The sequence below is a fragment of the Hippocampus guttulatus genome, chromosome 2 (genome assembly GCF_054856545.1).
Source record: "Hippocampus guttulatus isolate MCC_2025c chromosome 2, RoL_Hgut_1.0, whole genome shotgun sequence".
NCBI classification, from domain to species: domain Eukaryota; kingdom Metazoa; phylum Chordata; class Actinopteri; order Syngnathiformes; family Syngnathidae; genus Hippocampus; species Hippocampus guttulatus.
In genome coordinates, this window is record NC_141262.1 from 4,665,664 (window position 1) to 4,686,303 (window position 20,640).

Below are 20,640 nucleotides of genomic sequence, written 5' to 3' on the forward strand. Positions count from 1 at the left end.
ATTGTTGTACGTGCGTGCGTGTGTCCAAACAACAGAGGTACTTCAGGGAAAGTTATCCATTTACTGTATTAAGCACGGCGGCACACATCATTCAGCCTATGGCTCATGTTACCCGGCAGACATTTCAGCATGTTTCCTGCAAGTTATATACCCCACATTGCTTTGCCTTCCAAAATATTAGGGTAGCCTGAATAATACAAAATACGAGCACTTGAGGATTTAAATAACATCACGAGGCTGTTCTGTAAATTATTTTCCTCAGGCAAGATGCATTTCTGGTGTGGCGGCATAGCTAGCTAGCTAGTAATATTCATCCATCCATCCATTTTTTAATCCGCTTAATCCTCACGAGGGTTGCGAGCATGCTGGAGCCTATCCGAGCTGTCTTCGGGCAGTAGGAGGGGGACACCCTGAACCGGTTGCCAGCCAATCGCAGGGCACAAAGAGACGAACAACCATTCGCGCTCACACTCACAATTTAGGGACAATTTAGAGTTTTCCATTCACCTATCATGCATCTTTTTGGACTGCGGGGGGAAACCAGAATAACCGGAGAAAACCCACACAGGCACGGGGAGAATATGCAAACTCTACACAGGAAGGCCGGAATCGAACCCTGCACCTCTGCACTGTGAGGCTGACGTGCCGCGTTGTAATATGAATGGACAAATATAGTGGGGACGGGGAAACGTCAGTGCTGTGGACTCCATAGTACGTCACGCAGCTTTGTGAAATGAGTGAAAAGTGAAATGATGAAAAACAGTTTACCACAATAGTCCATAACTCAGTTCTACATTTCTTAGCCTTTGCAGCTATTATCGTCAAATATGTACAGCGTATACTTCTTCTGGAACAAATCTCTAAATTTACTGTACTAGGTCTTTAAATAGTAGCATATAATTTGAGATAATTGGAGCAAAATGGAGCGTCATCTTAAATGGTGTTTTAATCTGGTAGCCGTTTGCATGGCTTTTCGTTTCCGAAAGGGTGGTAACCTTCAGTCGACAAGTTTTAATCATGAAACTAAATTATTAGCATCTTGACACTGTGCGTATACGCTAGCCCTTTGTTCATATCAGCAGTAGGGCAGAGAGGTTAACAAGTTGGCGAGCAAGACAGCTGATAGCCAACCCTCATTCATATCCAGAATCCCTACCTCTCTCATCTTTTGTGGCGGTCTATCTGTCGACATTTCCAAACAGCTGCCTTTACATGTCTCCGTTTCACCTGTTCGATCTGATCACTGTAATCAGCAGGTCAATGTTCTTTCATTTGGTTTTAGTCCCTTTATATGAAGGCTTTTCATATGTTTTTCATGTGTTGGGAGTGAGGAATGTGAAGAACAGAATCTTAATTATCCAAACACAAGATTGCTTTCATCTTTATAGTGCCCTAATGGATGCAAAGAGCCAGATCGGGGAATATGCCACCAGTCAATCGGCCTCTTTCTCAAAGACCACAGTCGTATCAGCTCCTAATTTCCCTTCATCTTGTAATACATGTAATGTCTCTAACCTCCTTACTTATCTGTTTTGCTTCAAACGAGACGATTTTGTTCTTGATCAGCTTTCACTTTCTCCTGTGGGATCATTCGGGTTCATCTCGCCACCGACTGGCTGCATCATCCTGTGGAGCAACATTGCCCCCTTTAGGTGAAAAATAACACTACAGTGTATCGCAACTGCAAGGTCCTGAAGGCCGGATTTCAACAAATGGACTTTATTATCGACTAGACAGACAGACAAAAGCAAGGACAAACATTTCTTTTTTTTCTTTGTCCGTGTATTTCCATTTTGTACGACGCTAACCGTGTACGTAAATCATGTTCAAAATTAAATGCAGCAAAGCAGAAACCAAAATTGAAGTTCGAAAATCCACTCAGCCATTTTCTCTACAGCTGATCCTGTTTGAGGTTTGCGACGTGAGCTGACAAGACCGTGCCATTCAGTTGGTGTGTGAGTGGGTGGAACGGGTACAACACCTAAGTTAGAGCATCCTCTGTCATTTGTACAGCTTCGTTGGAACAGGCCAGCAACGGGAAATAGAGATGCTGAAGACTGTTGCAATGAGCAGGTCATAGAATATCGTCACGTGTCTGAGAAGTAGAGAGATAAATGTTTGCCTTGGTTACATGACAACTTGGCTGAGGGAAAGAGAAGGAATGAAGCTGAACTATGATAATGTTGACAGAAAATAAGTTCATTTCATTCATTTGTTTTATTGTGTTTATTAAATGTGTATACAGTACATAAGTACAAAATCAAATCCAATGCATTTTTAATCGTTAATATATTTTTGAATGGAAACAAGCTCATTTTGTCATTGATTTTATTTATTTTTTAGCACTCAGATTTCTGGCAATATTTAAAGATGTCTGGTCGTGTTTGACATTTTTTTGAGGGAGAGGAAGGGGGTGTAGCTATCAAATACAAATAAGGTTTTATTGTTATTGTACTCTCATACTAAAAATGTGCCTCCTTTCAAAAACTTTTCTGCGACCTTGAATGAATTGTTTCACAAACGAGGGCAGTAGACCTGCAACGACACCTTATCGTGGGTCTTGGCTCTGCCGCTGAGTATTAATCAAAGAATGATACCGAAAGACCTGAGGGTCCACAAGGGTTGATGTGTAAAAGAAAGGCCAAGACCCTGAAGAGTTTTATAAAAGGATACATAATAACCGCAAAATCAATCCTGAAAGCCATAGGGAGCTAATGGAGGAGTTTTAAAGCCTTTGTTGCCTGCTCTCTCCTCCTGGTTCTCGTCAGCAAAGAGGCTGTTTGTTGAATTCCGAAGTTATTCTCCATTACGAATAGTTATTTCACAAAAGACGGTGTTGCAGTAATTAATGCGACGGGAGATAAAAGCACGCATTACCGCCTCTGTTTTTTTTCATGAGAGAAAGCACAGAGCTATTCGCTGTGGGGCTCGGTTGCTATCTCCCCATGAAGAGTGGGGTTTGCTGCATCAGATCCACACATAAATGGCAACAGCACAGGGCAGTTGTGTGTGCCGCTCAACATCGTGAGTGTGTGGCACATCTGAAATTGGCAGACCATGTTTGTGTGAAGAAAATGTGCAGTTGAAAGTCCTCCCCCAGGGGGGTAAAAAGTGATGTTTTCTTGAACCATATTATTGTTTTTGTTTGTGTCCAAATTAATAGTCTGCTTTTGATTGCATGAAAGTCAAGAATACTTTCTTTATGCTAAAACTGTCTTGCTTTGCTTTGGCAGATCTGAACCCTCATGATCATGCAAAGTAAATTCAGATATTTGTTTTCCAAATGTACACGTCTGAAGATCAATCCATCCATTGTTTGTTCCACTTATACTCACGAAGGTCTCAGGCGTGCTGGAGCCTATCCCAGCTGTCTTTGGGCTGATTGTTTCTGAAAATATGTCAAAAGACACTTGGTAGAACTGAATTACTAAGCTGTTTTTCACCATTTGAGTTTTCCAGATTTTTTTGGGCCAAGGCTAAAGGCTTTTTGAGCCTGAGAGCTACGGCTTGGCTCCTGATTAGTGCAAAGAGCTACTAGTTTGATACATCCATCCATCCATTATCTGAAACCGCTTAATCCTGACAAAGGTGTGCTGGAGCCTATCCAAGCTGTTTTTGGGCAGAAGGGTGGTTAGTTGCCAGCCAATCGCAGGGCACACCCAGACGAACAACCAGCCGCACTCACAATCAGACCTAGGGACAATTTAGTGCATGGGTGTCAAACTCACGGCCCAGGGGCCAGATCTGGCCTGCCACATTATTTTATGTGGCCCGCAAAAGCAACTGCACTGGGGAAAAAAATATATAGAACATGGTTATTTTGTTGTTTGCAAATTTGCGGATAAAGGGCGTCTTAAATAACACGACTTTGGTTGTCAGTCAAGAAAGGTTTTCGTCAAAGCTGTATATGCCGCCCCCAAACACACTGCTGCATTTTGATTGGTGGTGTGGCTCAAAGCAAATCAGCGGGCTTGGTTCAAGGTGGCTTTTTGTGAAGTCACAAATACCGCAAGACTTCAGCTTGCGGGCAAGGTTGTGAGAGCCCACCTGTGTTGATGAGCTTGAAGAAGTCTTGAAGGAAGAGTGGGCCAAAATATCTCCACGCAGATTTCAAAGACTCATTGGCAATCATAAAAAAACACATGATTTTGGTTGTTGCTGCTGAGGGTGGCCCAACCGGTTAATAGAATTTGGGAGCAACCACTTTTTGGCACAGGGCGATGCATGTTTGGATTTTTTTTTTCTAAAAACCTTCATTTCAAAACTGCATTCTGTGTTTACTTGTGTTGTCTCTGACTAATATTTAATCATCATCCGATGATGGGAAACATGAAAGTGTGGCAAATATGCAAAAAAATAATAATCATAATAATAGGGAGCAAAGACTTTTTTGCACTTTCGCACGAACTGCAATTTATGGTTTAATGAAGATTTAAAATATTTATTTCCTCCATCAGTTGGTGGTTGTTTTCTTAATGCTATTCTGTACACCGTATTTTTCATCCACCCTTTCTCTGCACCTCTCTTCCCACCTGCTCTACAGCAAACTTGTCATCGCCTGCCAAGAGTGTATTCGTCCCTTTGCTACTCAGCCCCATGTGGAGTTTTTTTTTTCAAAGAATCTTCAGCAGCTCAACTTCTTTTTACTGCATATATATTCACATTTTATAAAGTTTATCATGCCAACACATTTTTGACAATTTTACGCACACAACTTTGCATTTCAATTTCAAAATTCTCACCAGAAGGCCGTGGCGTTTGAAAATATCAAAATGAGAAATAATGAGAAGTGATTGAATGTTTATTCTTTTTGAAACACATTGTCTGCTAATACTTGAATGACAAATGATGATGTTCAACAGAACATTCTTGTTTTCCACCCGTTACGTGAATGTTCACTTGTCTTCGGAAAGACACCGAAATGATATTTATTTATTTATTTATTCTTTTTCTTGTGACTTGAAACACGTGTTCCCGCATTTGTACTTGCTGATAGCAATTACTTTTGTTTTATAACATTTGGGCAGAATATATTGTGTGTTCAATTACAATAAGTGTGTTTTTCTTTCACATTTCTCGCACTTTTCCCCCCAAATTATGTTGCTGTTTTGACAGACAATAATGCCATCCTGCGCTTCATACCAAGACGATATTGTACCATGACATTTTGATATCCTTGCAATCCAATTGGGGACCATTTTTATTTCTGGTCATTCTAATTGACAAGTGTCCCCTTTCAACATACAATCAACTAAGAATGATTTTTTTTTTCATTAAATTTGCTAGCAATGCATTGTTGTGAAGAGAATGGAAAGGCTGGACCAAAGAGTAAGCCAGAGCTGCGAGGCTTTAAAACCTCAGCGCCACGTACAGGTGGCCAAGCCAAGACGTGCAGAGAAGAAAAGGTACCAGAGGTAGCAAGGGAAGTGATCTTGCCTCATGTTTTTAATGTATTTATTTTTTTTAGGTAGTGCTTTCAAAATAAATTTGTCTCACTTTGTAATGATGGTTTCCCTTCCTGGTCCACTACGACTGTGGAACCATCTAAATATAAAACGGCCTCAACACATTTTTACATACACTCAGACTTGGGGAGTAACAGAATACATGAACAGGTGCTACGTACTCAGGACACAAGAAAAAAGACGTAACTGTATTCCATTACAGTTACAGAAAAAACTCCAGGTGTGGCGCTGGAGTGCACACCCTCCGCTCCCCCAGGAACTGAAATAACATGACAGATCACAGCCATCACATTCACCATAGCATTGTATCAAAATTACTAATGTGTGTGTGTGTGAGAGAGAGAATGTGTGTGAAATGGGCGGGAGTGTAGAGAGCTTCTTCTTTTTTTTACCTTCCACTCGTAACAAACAGTGGTCATGTGGAAAGGTTTGAAAAACTTCGAGAAATTCCATCTGCCTTCACCGAGTGTTCTATTTCAGTACCAGGTAAGCTCCTGAGCCATCCGATGGATTATTTATCAGCCCAGTGCTACCCCGCGAGCTGGGAATCACATAAAATGGGTCAAATGAACTCAGGCTTGCACCACAGCCCCTGTATCCCACAAGGAGGTCACTTCCGTAGACCACACGTCGAGATTTTTGTACTGGGGCTAAAGGGTTTGCTTAGTGTTTACAATTGCTCCTACAAAAGGCGCAATGTGTATTATTAGAAAAGGCAACTCTAACTCTTCGTTAGACATTGTCTGATAAAGTGAGGAATTATTTTCTCAAATGTTACTGGCACCTGACCCACGGGGAAATCTGGACGCGCAGCAAAGACCGCACTGGCTAGCAAGCACTGCACGGCCGATTTACTGTCAACATCTGAGAGAGGACACACAATCAATGTGTTGCTCACATACAGTATGAACTTGTTTATTCAAAGACAAAGTGACAGTCGGTTCACCCAATATCAACATTTTCAGTCAATTAAAAACGCAAATAGAATTTTCAGGTAAACTGAATTTATACTACTTTTCTTCTACTGACAATTATCCGATTTTTTTTTTTACCCTACATTTAAATCCAGACATCTGTACTTTCTGCTCCTTGTCAAAATTGGCTGTTAACTTTTTCCAACCTCCGCAGATGACGACATTACATTAAAAAAAAGGAAAAAGAAGGCATAAATAAGAAGAGGCAAAGTCAAGGTCAGATCGATTGTTTGAGATCTTGGGTTTACAAGGTGTAAAAAAAAAACTGGGACAGCAGCAACATGGAGGAATGTGAACCAGGGAGCCTCAACGGCAGCAATTTAGGTGAGGCAAAATATTTAAGATGACTGAAGTTGTCTGCTACAAGAATGCTTCGTGGCTCATGCTTTATCTTGTGCCAGGCTTTTAATTAAAAATCTCCTTCTAATCTGAAAAAACATGGACAAGTTAAATTTCCCCCCCCCCCCCCCCATTATCATTAGCTCATGTATCTTTGTTGTTGTATTTGTGTTCAGTCAAAATTATCATGTTAGCTTGCGGCAAAAATAAAACAATTAAAAATACGGGTCGGGTTTTTTTGTTTGTTTGTTTTCTTCTCAATACAACGCTATCCGAGTTAATAAGAGTGAAACGATTTTGTGGTCCTTTATCTTGTGACCCGACTTCCCCGTTTTTTGAGATACAAACCATCGTTCGGACGATCCCCCCCCCCCCCCCCCCCAAAGTATTTATTTCAGATCCGAGTGCTTTATGGTGATCATGGAATGAAATTTGTATCTGAAGGCACCACTGGATTGAGTGATCTTATATCGTAAAGGAGTTGAATCGTAACAAGTATTGACACCAAAGACTTTTTTGAGCTTCTACTTCAGCATGCATGAGTATTGAGTGTTGCCACCGATGCCGTGATGCAGTCCTATATTTCCAACAGAAGTGCATATTTAAAGACAAAATAAAATGAAAAATACGTTGCTCACTGACTGGTCAAAATAACCCTATTGTTCATCCTCCAAAGAATAATAGTCACAACAATAATCAACATTAATATTGACATTGCTACTGGACAGTTCTCAATGTAGAACACTTTCCATTCCTTTGAATGAATCGAGACCACACAAAGCAAGCATGTTCTCATGCGTGATATAATTTCTTGTGAGCCCGTGCAGGAAGTAGAGCCACAAACAGTCCAGGAGTTTATCTCCTGAGCCAGTGGCTCCGCAGTTGTACGACAGCACCACCTATAGTGTGGATGTGTAAACAATATCTAACTGGATCAAATATTTGAATCATTACTTCATTTAGAAACCAAAAAATAGGGAGTTATCTGTTTACATTTTAAAAAGTAAAATAGAAGCACGGTATGATTGACTCGAACAGGGATGGGTAATTTGAATGATGGGGGGGCGACAATTTTTCATCAGAACTCAGCCGCCACACTGGACTGTGCACTTCCTAATCGGATATATGACAAAAAAGACATTTTAATATGAAAAAAAATATCTTTTGGGGAGGGGGGGGGGGCATGTACATCACAGTATCTTCATATATTCCATGCACAAATGTGTTAAAAGAGCCCCTCTGACCAAAAGATGTAAAAGAAACCACCAAAAAAAGCATGGGATCACCCCCCAGTGCAAAGGGCTCTTAAATAAAAAATTTAAACTACTGGACAGCAAACCAGCATAAGAGCAAGAACTCTTTTTCCTATACTGTTGGGGGCAAGTATTTAAGCGTTAAGCTGCAAAATAGGTTCGAAACATCTTCTGAGTGCACTGTATGTCGTAGCCCTTTGCGGTGTCTGTTATATCACCAAATTTTTGTAATGCGCTTCAGCTCCCTGCAGCTCACAAACAAACAATTCTAACGTTGGACTGGAACAGTGGTGATTTTTCCTAGCTTGAGGGAAGCTTTGGCGTTCAAGTCATAATGTCAAAAGCAGCTGCTGTGAAAAAAGATGTTGTACGTCATAACTACGTCTAAGCTCTTCCTCCGGTAAGATGACAGGTCTACAATTTGTTGTCTCTCCTATTTCCTACTTTAGTCCTACATGAGCAACGTTCTGACGCACAAAATGTCACAAGGCATTAACCTTCCTCTTTGTGTGTGTGTGTCATCACATACAGAAGAATGTCTGATTACTGCATTAAAGAATGTTGACAAAAAAATCTGTCCATGGATGCTATTGTATGTACCATACTGTCCTGTGTTTATTTCTTTAATTTGGTTCAAAGTCCAAGTGTTTTGTATCAGAAGAAAAATATTGTCACAAAGAACCAAAGTAGAATCTTCCTCAATGAAATATTTGTCTTTTCAATGGTTTTCTTAGTGCTGTATGATCGATCCAATAGATAAGCAACCATTGCCACCCAATATCTAGTATTGGTAACGTCCAGAATTAGTGTTGCATAAGTGTTTGCTGCCACGGCTGCTCTATGTTTGGATATGGGGACGAGATTATTGGAGAAGATTGAACCTTTCAAGCCGAACCACAACTGGCATCTCAGTCCGTTACTCTGCAAATTTTAATTTCACTGCGCTTCCGTCATCGCAAAATTACAGTTCGTCACTGCTCTTTTAGGACAGTCAGATCTTTTTCTTAGGCGGCATCAAATTGGCGACACCCAAAACCAGAAGTAATTGTTTCCAAAATATCAATCTTTTTAACAAAAGACCAAAACCATTAAGGTTTATATGCAAATATATACACAATTATAAAATATTAGCCTCAAGCAAAGATTGTAGATTTTTGCTGTCACACGGCAACCTATTAGATAGGAAGATAATACAAAGTTGGGAAGTTTGATATTTGGATTTAATTTTCATTTTGAAACACAAAGCAGAAAGTGGACATTTGTTGTGATCGTAATAATTCTGACGGTGCATTTGTGACACGCTTCAGTGACGTGACGAGATCTTGAGCAGACGTCTCCATGAAAAGAGGAGATTGAGGAGCCACAGTCCCATAACTCCAAAACATTTCTACCTCCTCCCTCTTCAGTGGAATTGTCGGTGAGAGGCGCTAGCATGTCTATGGGTTCAATCTCATTTTTCAATTCTGATTCATTTTCCCGTAGGCGCCTACTCACAAAACGCGCTGCTTTCAACTGTGGTGTCATGCATGACGGCAGATTGATTTCTGGATCATTGTGCCATTTTCGAGGTGCATTTTTTCCTAAAAATGTTTGTGGCATTCCAAAATGTACGACTTCAGTTTTGAAGTATGATACTACTGTACGTCTTTGTTTTCTGTCAGTATGTGTTTCTGCATTTCCCAGTTAGAGTCCATCTACAGCATCTGTGACTCACTCGCAAACAAGACTGCAGGTGGCATGTGATGTAATATGCAGCACGTATAGGTCTGCATGTATATAAGTCTCTACGCAAGGAAAACTGAAAAACATCTAAAATGACAATGGGGAAATATAATTGTGCTGCCCCTCTCAAGACTGATGAGCAGAGTATGCCAAAGTTAAGGTACAAGGTTTCTCTGCTCATATTAGGCCTACTTGTATGCAATGTGATGGCTCCTCCTCCAGTCACCAGCGGGGAGACACAAACCATACTCGGTGCACTGATGGGGGCCAGAGGCAGATCCTGGGACAAGAGGGAGCTCACTGCTGGAGATGGCGAATATCTGAGGGGGATCAAGAGAATCAGAAGGCTCTACTGCAATGTTGGCATCGGCTTTCACCTCCAAGTTTTACCAAATGGGAAGATCACAGGTGTGCATAGTGAGAACGGTTACAGTGAGTACTTTTGATTCTTCATCACTAATCTATCTTTCCATTGTGCGTTTTTTTTTAATTTGCGTATTTATTTTTTTTACATAATCCTTTTTTAAGTCAATCTGGATAGATAGGTCACTTGTGCTTGGCTCCTGGTAAATACTGTGGACACTTTAAATACACATAGGCGGCCTATTCGCTCCATTCTTGTTCTCAAAGGACAACTTTTTGTGATGGACCCTACCCTTATTTCGTTTAGTAATTTTAGAAACCTTATTTTTTAGGTTTTCTGTTCTTGTTTTTAAATGTTGTCATTGTATGTTCTTTTTAGTAATTTTGGGAAGCTACCTTTGTTTCCTCTGCTTTCTGAATGCCATGTCATGTTCTGTTTGTAAATGATTTTAGATGTCGTGTCTTTGCTTGTGTGAAGCACACTGAGCTGCCTTGTCTATAGTGCTATATAATGAAAGCTGACTTGCCTTTCCTGGGATTACAATTGAAGCCTGACGTATTGTACTAATAATTACCGTTTGTAGTTAGAAAAGAAAAACATCAATTGCTAGTAAAGGAACCATGTCTGTACTTTTTTGTTTAGATATAAGGGTACAAACACTATTGCACGGAATGCAGTTTGAATAAATAGATACTATTAATATGATTATTATTTTTCAGTACTATTATATGTGGTAATCTAGACCAGGGATAGGCAACACTATGCACTTTCACCAAAGAGTCACTGGTTCTTTTGGTGAAAAAAAATAAAATGCCCTAATGTACTTTTGGACGCTCAGGATGCAATGTGGCATGCACCAAACGTTTTCATAAGGTAAAGTCATAAGATCGTTAATCATGAACAATTGTCATTCATTGAATGTGTGTCTTGATTAGCCTTCTCCTTAAATTTGAAACACTCAAACAGGAACATCCCTGTCAGTTTGTTGAGCCTCTCCTTTTTCTCCGCGTTAAAAAAAGTCCCCATTAACTTGTCTTGAGCAACTCGAATATGACACAAAAATCAATCACAGCTGACGGCGTCTATATCAAGGCAAGTGAGAGCTACTTCTTGGGAAATGATTCATTGCAAAGGGCGGCCAGTTTCACAAACACTTCTGAAATTTAAAAAAGTACCCAAATTTCCTTGAATCTCTCACACACACACACTGTATCTCTCTCTATATATATACATCAGTAAATATTCTCTAGTACGGACTCGTGTTTGCGCTGTCCAATTTGTCCTGACAACAGAAAGTGCTCATTTGGGAAATGAGCATGGTACATGTCCTTTATGAACCTGCAAGTATGTTGACAAAATACACGTGTAACAACACAATCAATAAAATGCAAAAATATACTGTCCAAAAACTGTTTACTCCATATAACAAAAACTGCAATACTGTACAAGTGTATCAAAAAAGAAAAATCACAAAAGTACAATACTGTACATACAGTACAGTATTTTAATGCTTATTTTTTGCCTGCCTTGGGAAAAGATTTGTCTATTTTGGATTGTTTTGTTGCGTGCATTCTTTGGTTTATGACAACGTTCGCCTGTGTGTCATACAGTTTTCTTGCTAGTTGCAAGTAACTGTCCCGTTCATCGCCGATGTCTGGTGATTCTTGTGCGTAGCGAAGGATTTTTGTTGCCATTTGCATTGCCTCCTTGCTGGAAGGTGGCTTGTCATCAGGAGTTGAGCCAGGAAGATCATCATCTTCCTCGGACTCAATCACATTGGTGGTTTGCTCGAGCAGTTCTGTGATTTCTGTTGCTGTGTAATCTTTCGTGACAGCCAAATCACAGTCCACATTTAGAAGATCCTGGTTTGCTGATTTTCCAATGGACGCAACTTTTCACCAGCCATTGAACTTGCCAACAGTACGGTAATCCGGTCTTTAGCAAGTTGGCCATTCTTTGCAGAATCACATTTCCTCACATATGAGCGGGATGGAAGAGTTCTGAAAAATAATCCGGTCTCATCACAGTTAAAAATATCATTTTCTGAATATCCTTCGATGAGACCTGGCAGCTTCCCTTTCCACTCGCTCACCGTCTCAGTCTTTACCTCCCCTCCCTCACCACACAAGACAGAATTGGTCATGCCAGGCAACAAACTTCTGCAGCCAGCCACCGGACGCTTCGAAGTCATCTATGCCCATAGATTTCGCTACGGAGCGAGCCTTCTCACGAATTAGCTGCCCAGTTAGCGGGAAGTTTTTTGCACGACAACAGTGAAACCATTCCAGCACACGATCATTTACCGCGCTGAATCTTGTCCGTCGAGCCACAAGCAATTTCCGATGAGCAGGCAGACTCCCACATTCGTACCGGACAAGAATCGATGCCTTGTTTTTTAAAGTCTCGTAGATTTGGGTCTTTCCGACTCCAAGTGTCTCCAGGATGCTTTTAACTTTGTGTCCAGCCTCGCTCAAACGGATGCCTTTCACCCGCTCCTCTACAGTCATTACAGTTCATGGAAGTTTCGATGCCATGATCTACATGGTGCAAGTGAATACGTACAGTTAAAATATTTCGCAATTACGTACAGTAAAACGCACGCCAATAAAAACTCACTTACACGTCGTCGTTTCGAATCGGATGATGAAAACGGCGAAGCGAACACGTGTCTTTCGTAGTGTCGAGTGGGCGCTGCTTTTTAAGCCGGTGCCGCTATCTACGAGACGTAAGTGAATAAAGTTCAAATCATTCACAATTACAATCAAACGCACGCCAATAAAAACTCACTTACAGGTCGTCGTTTCGAATCTGATGATCGAAAAATGCGAAGTGAAAACGTGTCTTACGTCCAGTCTTTTCGTCGCATCAGGTGGGCGTTCGTGTATTTAAGCTCCCGCGGCATGACGTCTCCATCCGGGTTACGGCTAGTGGAATTTCCGCCTACGTAAGTTCCGGTAAAATGTAATATCGTAGTCAAAATGTTAATGCATTGGTTTTTATTACGGGTGAAGGATATTCCTTTTCATGGCAGGAATACTGCCTATATATATATATATATGGGGGCGGCCCGGTAGTCCAGTGGTTAGCACGTCGGCTTCACAGTGCAGAGGTACCGGGTTCGATTCCAGCTCCGGCCTCCCTGTGTGGAGTTTGCATGTTCTCCCCGGGCCTGCGTGGGTTTTCTCCGGGTGCTCCGGTTTCCTCCAACATGCATGTCAGGCTGGTTGGACGCTCTAAATTGTCCCTAGGTGTGAGTGTGGGCGTGGATGGTTGTTCGTCTCTGTGTGCCCTGCGATTGGCTGGCAACTGATTCAGGGTGTCCCCCGCCTACTGCCCGGAGATGGCTGGGATAGGCTCCAGCACCCCCCGCGACCCTAGTGAGGATCAAGCGGTTCGGAAAATGGATGGATGGATGGATATATATATATATATATATATATATATATATTTTTTTTTTTAATGTATTTTCTTTATTTATTTATTTATATTTATATATAAATATATGTAAGCACACTGAGCTGCCTTGTCTAGAAAAAGTGCTATATAATGAAGAGAGAGAGAGAGCGAGAGCGACAGCTGGTAAGGCACCGGTTTGGCGTACGGGAGACGGTGGTTCGAATCCCGCTTGGGGCAAAAAAAAATGATGAGCACATAACACCATCCAGTGTGGGTCCTTGGGCAAGATCCTTCACGCTAATGCCTACCTCATACAATGATGAGAGACAATAAAACGAATGACACTCAAACGTCACCCAGCCAAACAAGGTCTGCGTCAGGTGCTGGGGAACCAGAGCACCTTGATGAAAAATGGGCTACTGGAACAAAGCGGAGATGGGCGAGATGCGATAACATGGCTCTGTTGGAATGCTACTACTCAAGCAACCCTAGTCAGAGGGGTTACATGCAAAGAATGTGGGCTATATGGTTACTTCGAAACCCACAGTCACGGTTGACCACGAAACAACTAGTAGCTCAGTGTTCCAACATCCACAAACAGCAACTGCTGTCACATCTTGAGATTGATGAGGTACAACGCAGGTTCCATGGTGAAGGGCCCCAGGCTGCCAGATCAGAGGAGGAGGTCAGACCAGAGATTGGGAGGCAAGCCCCAATGAATGCAGATGATGAGATTGGGAGGCCAGCCCCAATGAATGAAATGCTGAGCGAGGCAGCAACTGACCTGAAAGCTAAGATCATGGCGAGAATGAAAGTTGGGCAACCTAGAAACCAATTACAACGGCTATGGGAAGTACCACCTGACAGTCTCATGGAAAGTGTGAATGCAGCACTGAGGGCGATCCCTACTGTAACGATCACGGAAACCAATGAGCTGATAGACGCATCAGTGATCCTAGAGATGCTTGGCTATAAGAGCAACCATGGAAGCCATGAGATACGTTACCCACCATGGAAAAGACGGTTGGAGGCTAAGATCAAGGCGGCTCGGAAAGATGTGAGTCAATTGACTGAGGCCCAGAGAGGTGTGATGAAAAGGCCGACACCCGAGAGGTTCATCCAGATGACCATACCTGAAGCACTCGAAACTGCCAAACAAAGGCTCCAAGCCTTGTCCAGCCGCCTAAAGCGGTACACGAAAGAGAATGAGGCCAGATGAATAAACAGGATGTTCGCAACACAACCTGCTTAAGTGTACGCTCAGTGGCAGGGTCCTAACAACGGAGCTGACCCACCAAGACTGGAAACTGAGAGGTACTGGAAAGGCATATGGGAGAAGGAGGTTGCACAAAACAGCAGTGCACAGTGGCTGGTGACCCTGAGAGAGGAGCACAGCAACCTCCCTGAACAGAACCCAGTTACCATAACAGTGGCAGACATACAGGAAAGAGTCTCAGATATGAAGAACTGGACAGCACCAGGCCCGGACATGGTCCACACCTACTGGCTAAAGAAACTCACAGCACTCCATGAGCGCCTAGCAGCACAAATGAACCAGCTGCTGAGGGATGGGACTCACCCAGGATGGCTAACCGAAGGGCGAACGATCCTGATCATGAAGGATCCCTCAAAGGGTGCAGTCCCATCCAACTATCGGCCAGTAACCTGTCTCTCCACAACATGGAAGCTCATGTCAGGCATCATTGCGGCTAAGATAAGTGGACACATGGATACATGGATACATGAGCGAAGCACAGAAGGGCATTGGTAGAGATACCAGAGGAGCCAAACATCAGCTCCTGGTTGACAGAACAGTCGCACAAGACTTGTGAAAACCACACTTGAAGCCAATGGCAAGCCACTTACCCAAGTGTCCATCAAATGTGGCATATACCAAGGTGATGCACTCTCCCCACTGCTGTTCTGCATAGGACTGAACCCCCTAAGCCAAGTAATCACCAAGAGAGGCTATGGATACCGCCTCAGAAATGGAGCTACGATCAGTCACCTCCTCTACATGGATGACATAAAGCTGTATGCTAAGAGTGAAAGGGAATTAGACTCCCTGATCCACACAACCAGGATCTACAGCAGCGACATCGGGATGTCATTCGGGCTTGAGAAATGTAGTCGGATGGTGACTAAGAGAGGAAAGGTAGTCCGCACTGAAGGGGTCTCACTCGCTGAAGGAACAATAGCAGACATTGAGGACAGCTACAAGTACCTCGGTATACCACAAGCCAATGGCAACCTCGAACTGGCAACAAGGAAAGCGGCTACGGCCAAATACCTCCAGCGAGTGAGGCAAATCCTAAGAAGCCAGCTCAATGGCAAGAATAAGACCCGGGCAATAAACAGCTATGCCCTGCCAGTGATCAGATACCCTGCAGGAATAATAAGGTGGCCAAAGGAAGAGATTCAGACCACGGACGTTAAGACCCGAAAGCTCCTAACCATGCATGGAGGGTTCCATCCCAAATCCAGCACCCTGAGACTGTACGCAAGCCGAAAGGAAGGAGGCCGGGGACTAGTGAGTGTAAGAGCCACTGTCCAGGATGAAACATCCAAGCTCCATGAATACATCAAGGAGAAGGCTCCAACGGATGACGTACTCAGAGAATGTCTCAGACAATGGGGAACAGAGGATGAGGCGCTGGAAGAGGGAACATCATGGGAGGACAAGCCCCTACACGGGATGTATCACCGGACCATAACTGAAGTGGCTGATCTCAAGAAGTCCTATCAGTGGCTAGAGAGGGCTGGCCTGAAGGACAGCACAGAGGCACTCATCCTGGCTGCTCAGGAGCAGGCCCTGAGCACCAGAGCCATTGAGGCCCAGGTATACCACACCAGACAAGACCCAAGGTGTAGGTTGTGCAAAGAGGCACTTGAGACAATCCAACACATAACTGCAGGGTGTAAGATGCTGGCAGGGAAAGCCTACATGGAACGCCATAACCAGGTGGCTGGCATAGTCTACCGAAACATCTGTGCAGAGTATGGACTGGAAACCCCAAGGTCAAAATGGGAAACACCTCCGAAGGTGGTGGAGAATGACAGAGCGAAGATCCTGTGGGACTTCCAGATCCAGACTGACAAGATGGTAATGGCGAACCAACCAGATATCGTGATCATAGATAAAGGGCAGAGGAAAGCCGTTGTAGTGGATGTAGCGGTCCCAAGTGATGGAAACATCAGAAAGAAGGAACACGAGAAACTCGAGAAATACCAAGGGCTCAGAGAGGAGCTGGAGAGAGCCTGGAAGGTAAAGATGACAGTCATGCCTGTGGTGGTCGGAGCACTCGGGGCAGTGACCCCCAAACTAGATGAGTGGTTGCAACATATCCCGGGAACAACATCGGACATCTCAGTCCAGAAATGTGGAGTGATGGGAACAGCAAGGATACTGCGCAGAACCCTCAAGCTTCCTGGCCTCTGGTAGAGGACCTGAGCTGAATGAGGGACGGACACCAACCGAGGGGTGAGACGAGGATTTATTTATTTATTTTTTATACGTGTGTGTATGTGTGTGTGTGTGTGTGTGTTCAAATAATAGGCGGCCTGGTGGTCCAATGGTCAGCGCGTCAACCTCACAGTGCAGAGGTACCGGGTTCAATTCCAGCTCCGTCCTTCCTGTTTGGAGTTTTCATGTTCTCCCCGGGCCTGTGTGGGTTTTCTCCGGGTACTCTGGTTTCCTCCTACATTCCAAAAACCTGCATGTCAGGCTGATTGAACACTCAAAATTGTCCCTAGGTGTGAGTGTGAGCATGGATGGTTGTTCGTCTCTGTGTGCCCTGTGATTGGCTGGCAACCGGTTCAGGATGTCCCCCACCTACTGCCCAAAGACAGCTGGGATAGGCGCCAGCACCCCCCGCGATTCTTGTGAGGATAAGTGGATCAGAAAATGGATGGATATTCCAATAATGTTGCTCATCATTTTTCATTCAGGCCTTCTGGAAATTTCTCCTGTGGAGAGAGGAGTGGTGACTTTGTTTGGAGTTAGAAGTCATCTCTTCATTGCCATGACTGAGAAAGGGAAACTATATGGCTCGGTAAGAAATGCATCATTCTCATTCAATTACTGTATTTTATGACCGAGGGTTTTTCTTTGACACGTCACCAACATACCTGAAAATTTTGTGGCTGAAAATAGACTAAACTTTAAGCCTGCTGGAAGCAGGCCAACGTGTTGGCGCTGACATTGTCATGTGATTTTGTTGAATTTTTGTTTGAGGTTCGGGCTGATTCCGATTGTCAGCTCATCAGATGTGTGGTGGATGTCATCGTATTTCATTCAAAAATATGACAACAGCATCTATTAAAACCTCTGAATAATTTTAGAAATCAGTTCATTAAACACATTAATATTTTTACTGATATTAAAGTTTTAAACCCCCTGGTCACTGTGTGTGTGTGCGTGTGTGTATATATATATATATATATATATATATATATATTCGGTGTATATACAGTATATATATATATATATATATATATATATATATATACAGTATACATACACACACACACACACATACATACACACTACATACACACGCACATGTGCTACACGACATGCTTTTGACTGACCTAAAACTACATTGTAAGTACATTTTGCAATGAAACGCTTTATTTATTTTCTCCCCCCACCCCCAATTTTGCTGCTGTAGACTGCAAATTTCCCCAGTGTGGGACAAATAAAGGTTATCTTATCTTATCTTAGTATTTTATACTGAGACTAGATTGAGGCACTTTTCATCCGACAATACTGCGACATTGTGATTATTTGGACATCTTTAATATACACCTGTCCTAATGCATAGTACCACATGTTTGAAAAGAGAAGGGAGCTAAACTGAGTAAAGTATTAGCCTCGCTACATGTAAAGCACTACGTATGTAAGCAATGTCAAATTATCTGATTATATGATGACCTCACTAAAAGACAAGAAAAGACCTAACAGCGTATGTTTGATGAAAGACATTAAACTGTTCGCTTGGCTGTTCGAACTACACAAATGAATGTGCTGCATTGGGCTGTACAAATCTATTAATAGAGCACTTTAATCTTGGAGCACATTTCAAATTTGAAAAAGGCAACACAATGTGATACACGGAACAGGTAAGAACAGACAACAAAGTTAGTTCCTCAGGGAGACTCTTCCACAGCTTTGCGCCATGAGGCTCACCATGGGTTTTTGCCATTGGCTATTGTCAGGTCTATCAGACCCTTAAGACAAACTTTAAAACACAAGAGAGACTAGCAGTCAAGCAGAGTTGTCTTTTCTTGCAAGGAGAACGAACTAAGAGTGTAATAGTCTGTGTGCCGTTACAGTCTCGGGAAAGCTCTGCTCGTCTCCACCCTTTTATTTTCTTAGGGATTGTCCTAATACTGTACACAAACTTCTAAAGGGGTGGGGGAAACATAGAATATATTCCAAGGTAATTGGAGGAGTCGTGCTGACGATTGGCGGTTTGTCATAGCAGCTATGTCCTGAGGCTGATATCTTCACTTCTTTCTGAGAGGCTGTTATCTTCACTTCAAGGCTGCGAACAGGAACAATCTGGTCTCTTCAGCATGATAAACTACTTTGATTTGCACACTGTCTACTATTCCCATTGCTATGTACAGAAATTAAGTATTTGCAACTAATAAGTTGATTATACATTTAAAAGCAGAGAGTGATAAATTATACACAATTACTCTTACAGGTATTTTTAAAAGGCTGGTACGAGAGGATCTAGGGGTTTAGATGGTATGAAATCAGCTAAAGGGGCCAAACCATCCATCCATTTTCTGATCCGCTTTATCCTCACAAGGGTCGCAGGGCGTGGAGCCTATCCTAGCAGTCTTCGGGCAGTAGGTGGGGGACACCCTGAATCAGTTGCCAGGTCACACACAGACAAACAACCATCCGCACCACCCAGGGACAATTTTTGAGTGTGCATACATGTTTTTGAAAACCCACGCAGGCACGGTGAGAAAATGCAAACTCCCCACAGGAAGGCAGGAGCTGGAATCGAACGCGGCACCTCTGCACTGTGAGGTCGACGCGCGAACCAATCGCCCACCGGGCCACCGAGCCAAACCATGTGGGGGGGTTTTGTCCATTAATTAAAAAAACAAACAAAAAAAATCTCAAAATCATTGCCAGGAAAATCGATTTCTGTTGACTGAATCAGTGTGTTTTATTACTTTTTTTCCCTCTTGTCTTTTGTATAGCGTGACTACAGTGATGACTGCAAGTTCAAGGAGAGCCTCCTGGATAACAACTACAATGCATATGAATCAGCAGCTCACCCTGGCATGTACATCGGCCTCAGCAAGGCTGGCAAAACCAAGAAAGGAAATCGGATCACACCCACCATGGCCATGACACACTTTCTTCCAAGGATGTGAATTACATCATCCCATAACAAGACAGACTCTGTTGGTTGGTTGATGCATTTTTATAATCCTAAAATGCACAGATTTTACGGGAGAAAATAGGTCTGCACATCCTGTAATTTATTACTTTACAACCTTTTAAAATATATGAATTCATATTTGACTTAGTACTGTGTGTATATACAGGTATATGCAGTTTGTTGCAAAAAAAAAAAAAGCTTTTGAGTTGTCAAATGTACAGGCTGTTATGCGTACTTTACCCCACAAGAGGGCAGGATACACAAACGTGGTGCTGCAAGTGGCAAGGTACTGTTAATGTCTTTGTGGTTCATTTAATTTGCCCACTGTGATATTCCTCTGTTGTTTTCACCTGCCTGTAATGTTTCCTGTTAAACATCAATCCATTAAAAACAAATAAAACCGTAACAGGGTTTTACTTTCTGGACATGGATTTAACACCTCTGTCAGATAAGAAGATTTGCATTCAGACGATAATTATGCTATTACTGTATATTATATCTAAGACCAACTGTCTACTTTTTTACTGAGTGACATCAAATCGCAATAATGTAATCCTACAAGTATTAAAAATTGAATTCACAATTACAAACAATAACACGTTAACACCCTTTCTGTACAGAAATAACAGTGGCATAACACAGTCAACAGTGTTAATTGTATGCATGACGGGAAAGCCTCCGATGTTGACCGTTGTCATCTTAAATTTGTGTAATTTGGCC

The 20,640-nt window shown here is 42.5% G+C and overlaps 1 protein-coding gene and 1 long non-coding RNA gene across 2 annotated transcripts; one reads left to right on the top strand and one right to left on the bottom strand.

Moving 5' to 3' along the window:
* The first annotated feature begins 9,851 nt into the window (after positions 1-9,851).
* Positions 9,852-20,058, top strand: LOC147208264 (fibroblast growth factor 4A-like). Its single transcript, XM_086106101.1, has 3 exons — positions 9,852-10,185; positions 17,462-17,565; positions 19,736-20,058. Exons 1-3 carry the CDS (start codon positions 9,852-9,854, stop codon positions 19,910-19,912), a joined length of 615 nt encoding a protein of 204 aa, XP_085962227.1. The 3' UTR covers positions 19,913-20,058.
* LOC147208265 (uncharacterized) lies at positions 11,584-13,007 on the bottom strand. Its single transcript, XR_015100278.1, has 3 exons — positions 12,909-13,007; positions 12,738-12,833; positions 11,584-12,654 (listed from the first exon to the last, which is right to left on the bottom strand). It is a non-coding gene; the product is annotated as an uncharacterized LOC147208265 (long non-coding RNA).
* Positions 20,059-20,640: the final 582 nt, after the last annotated feature.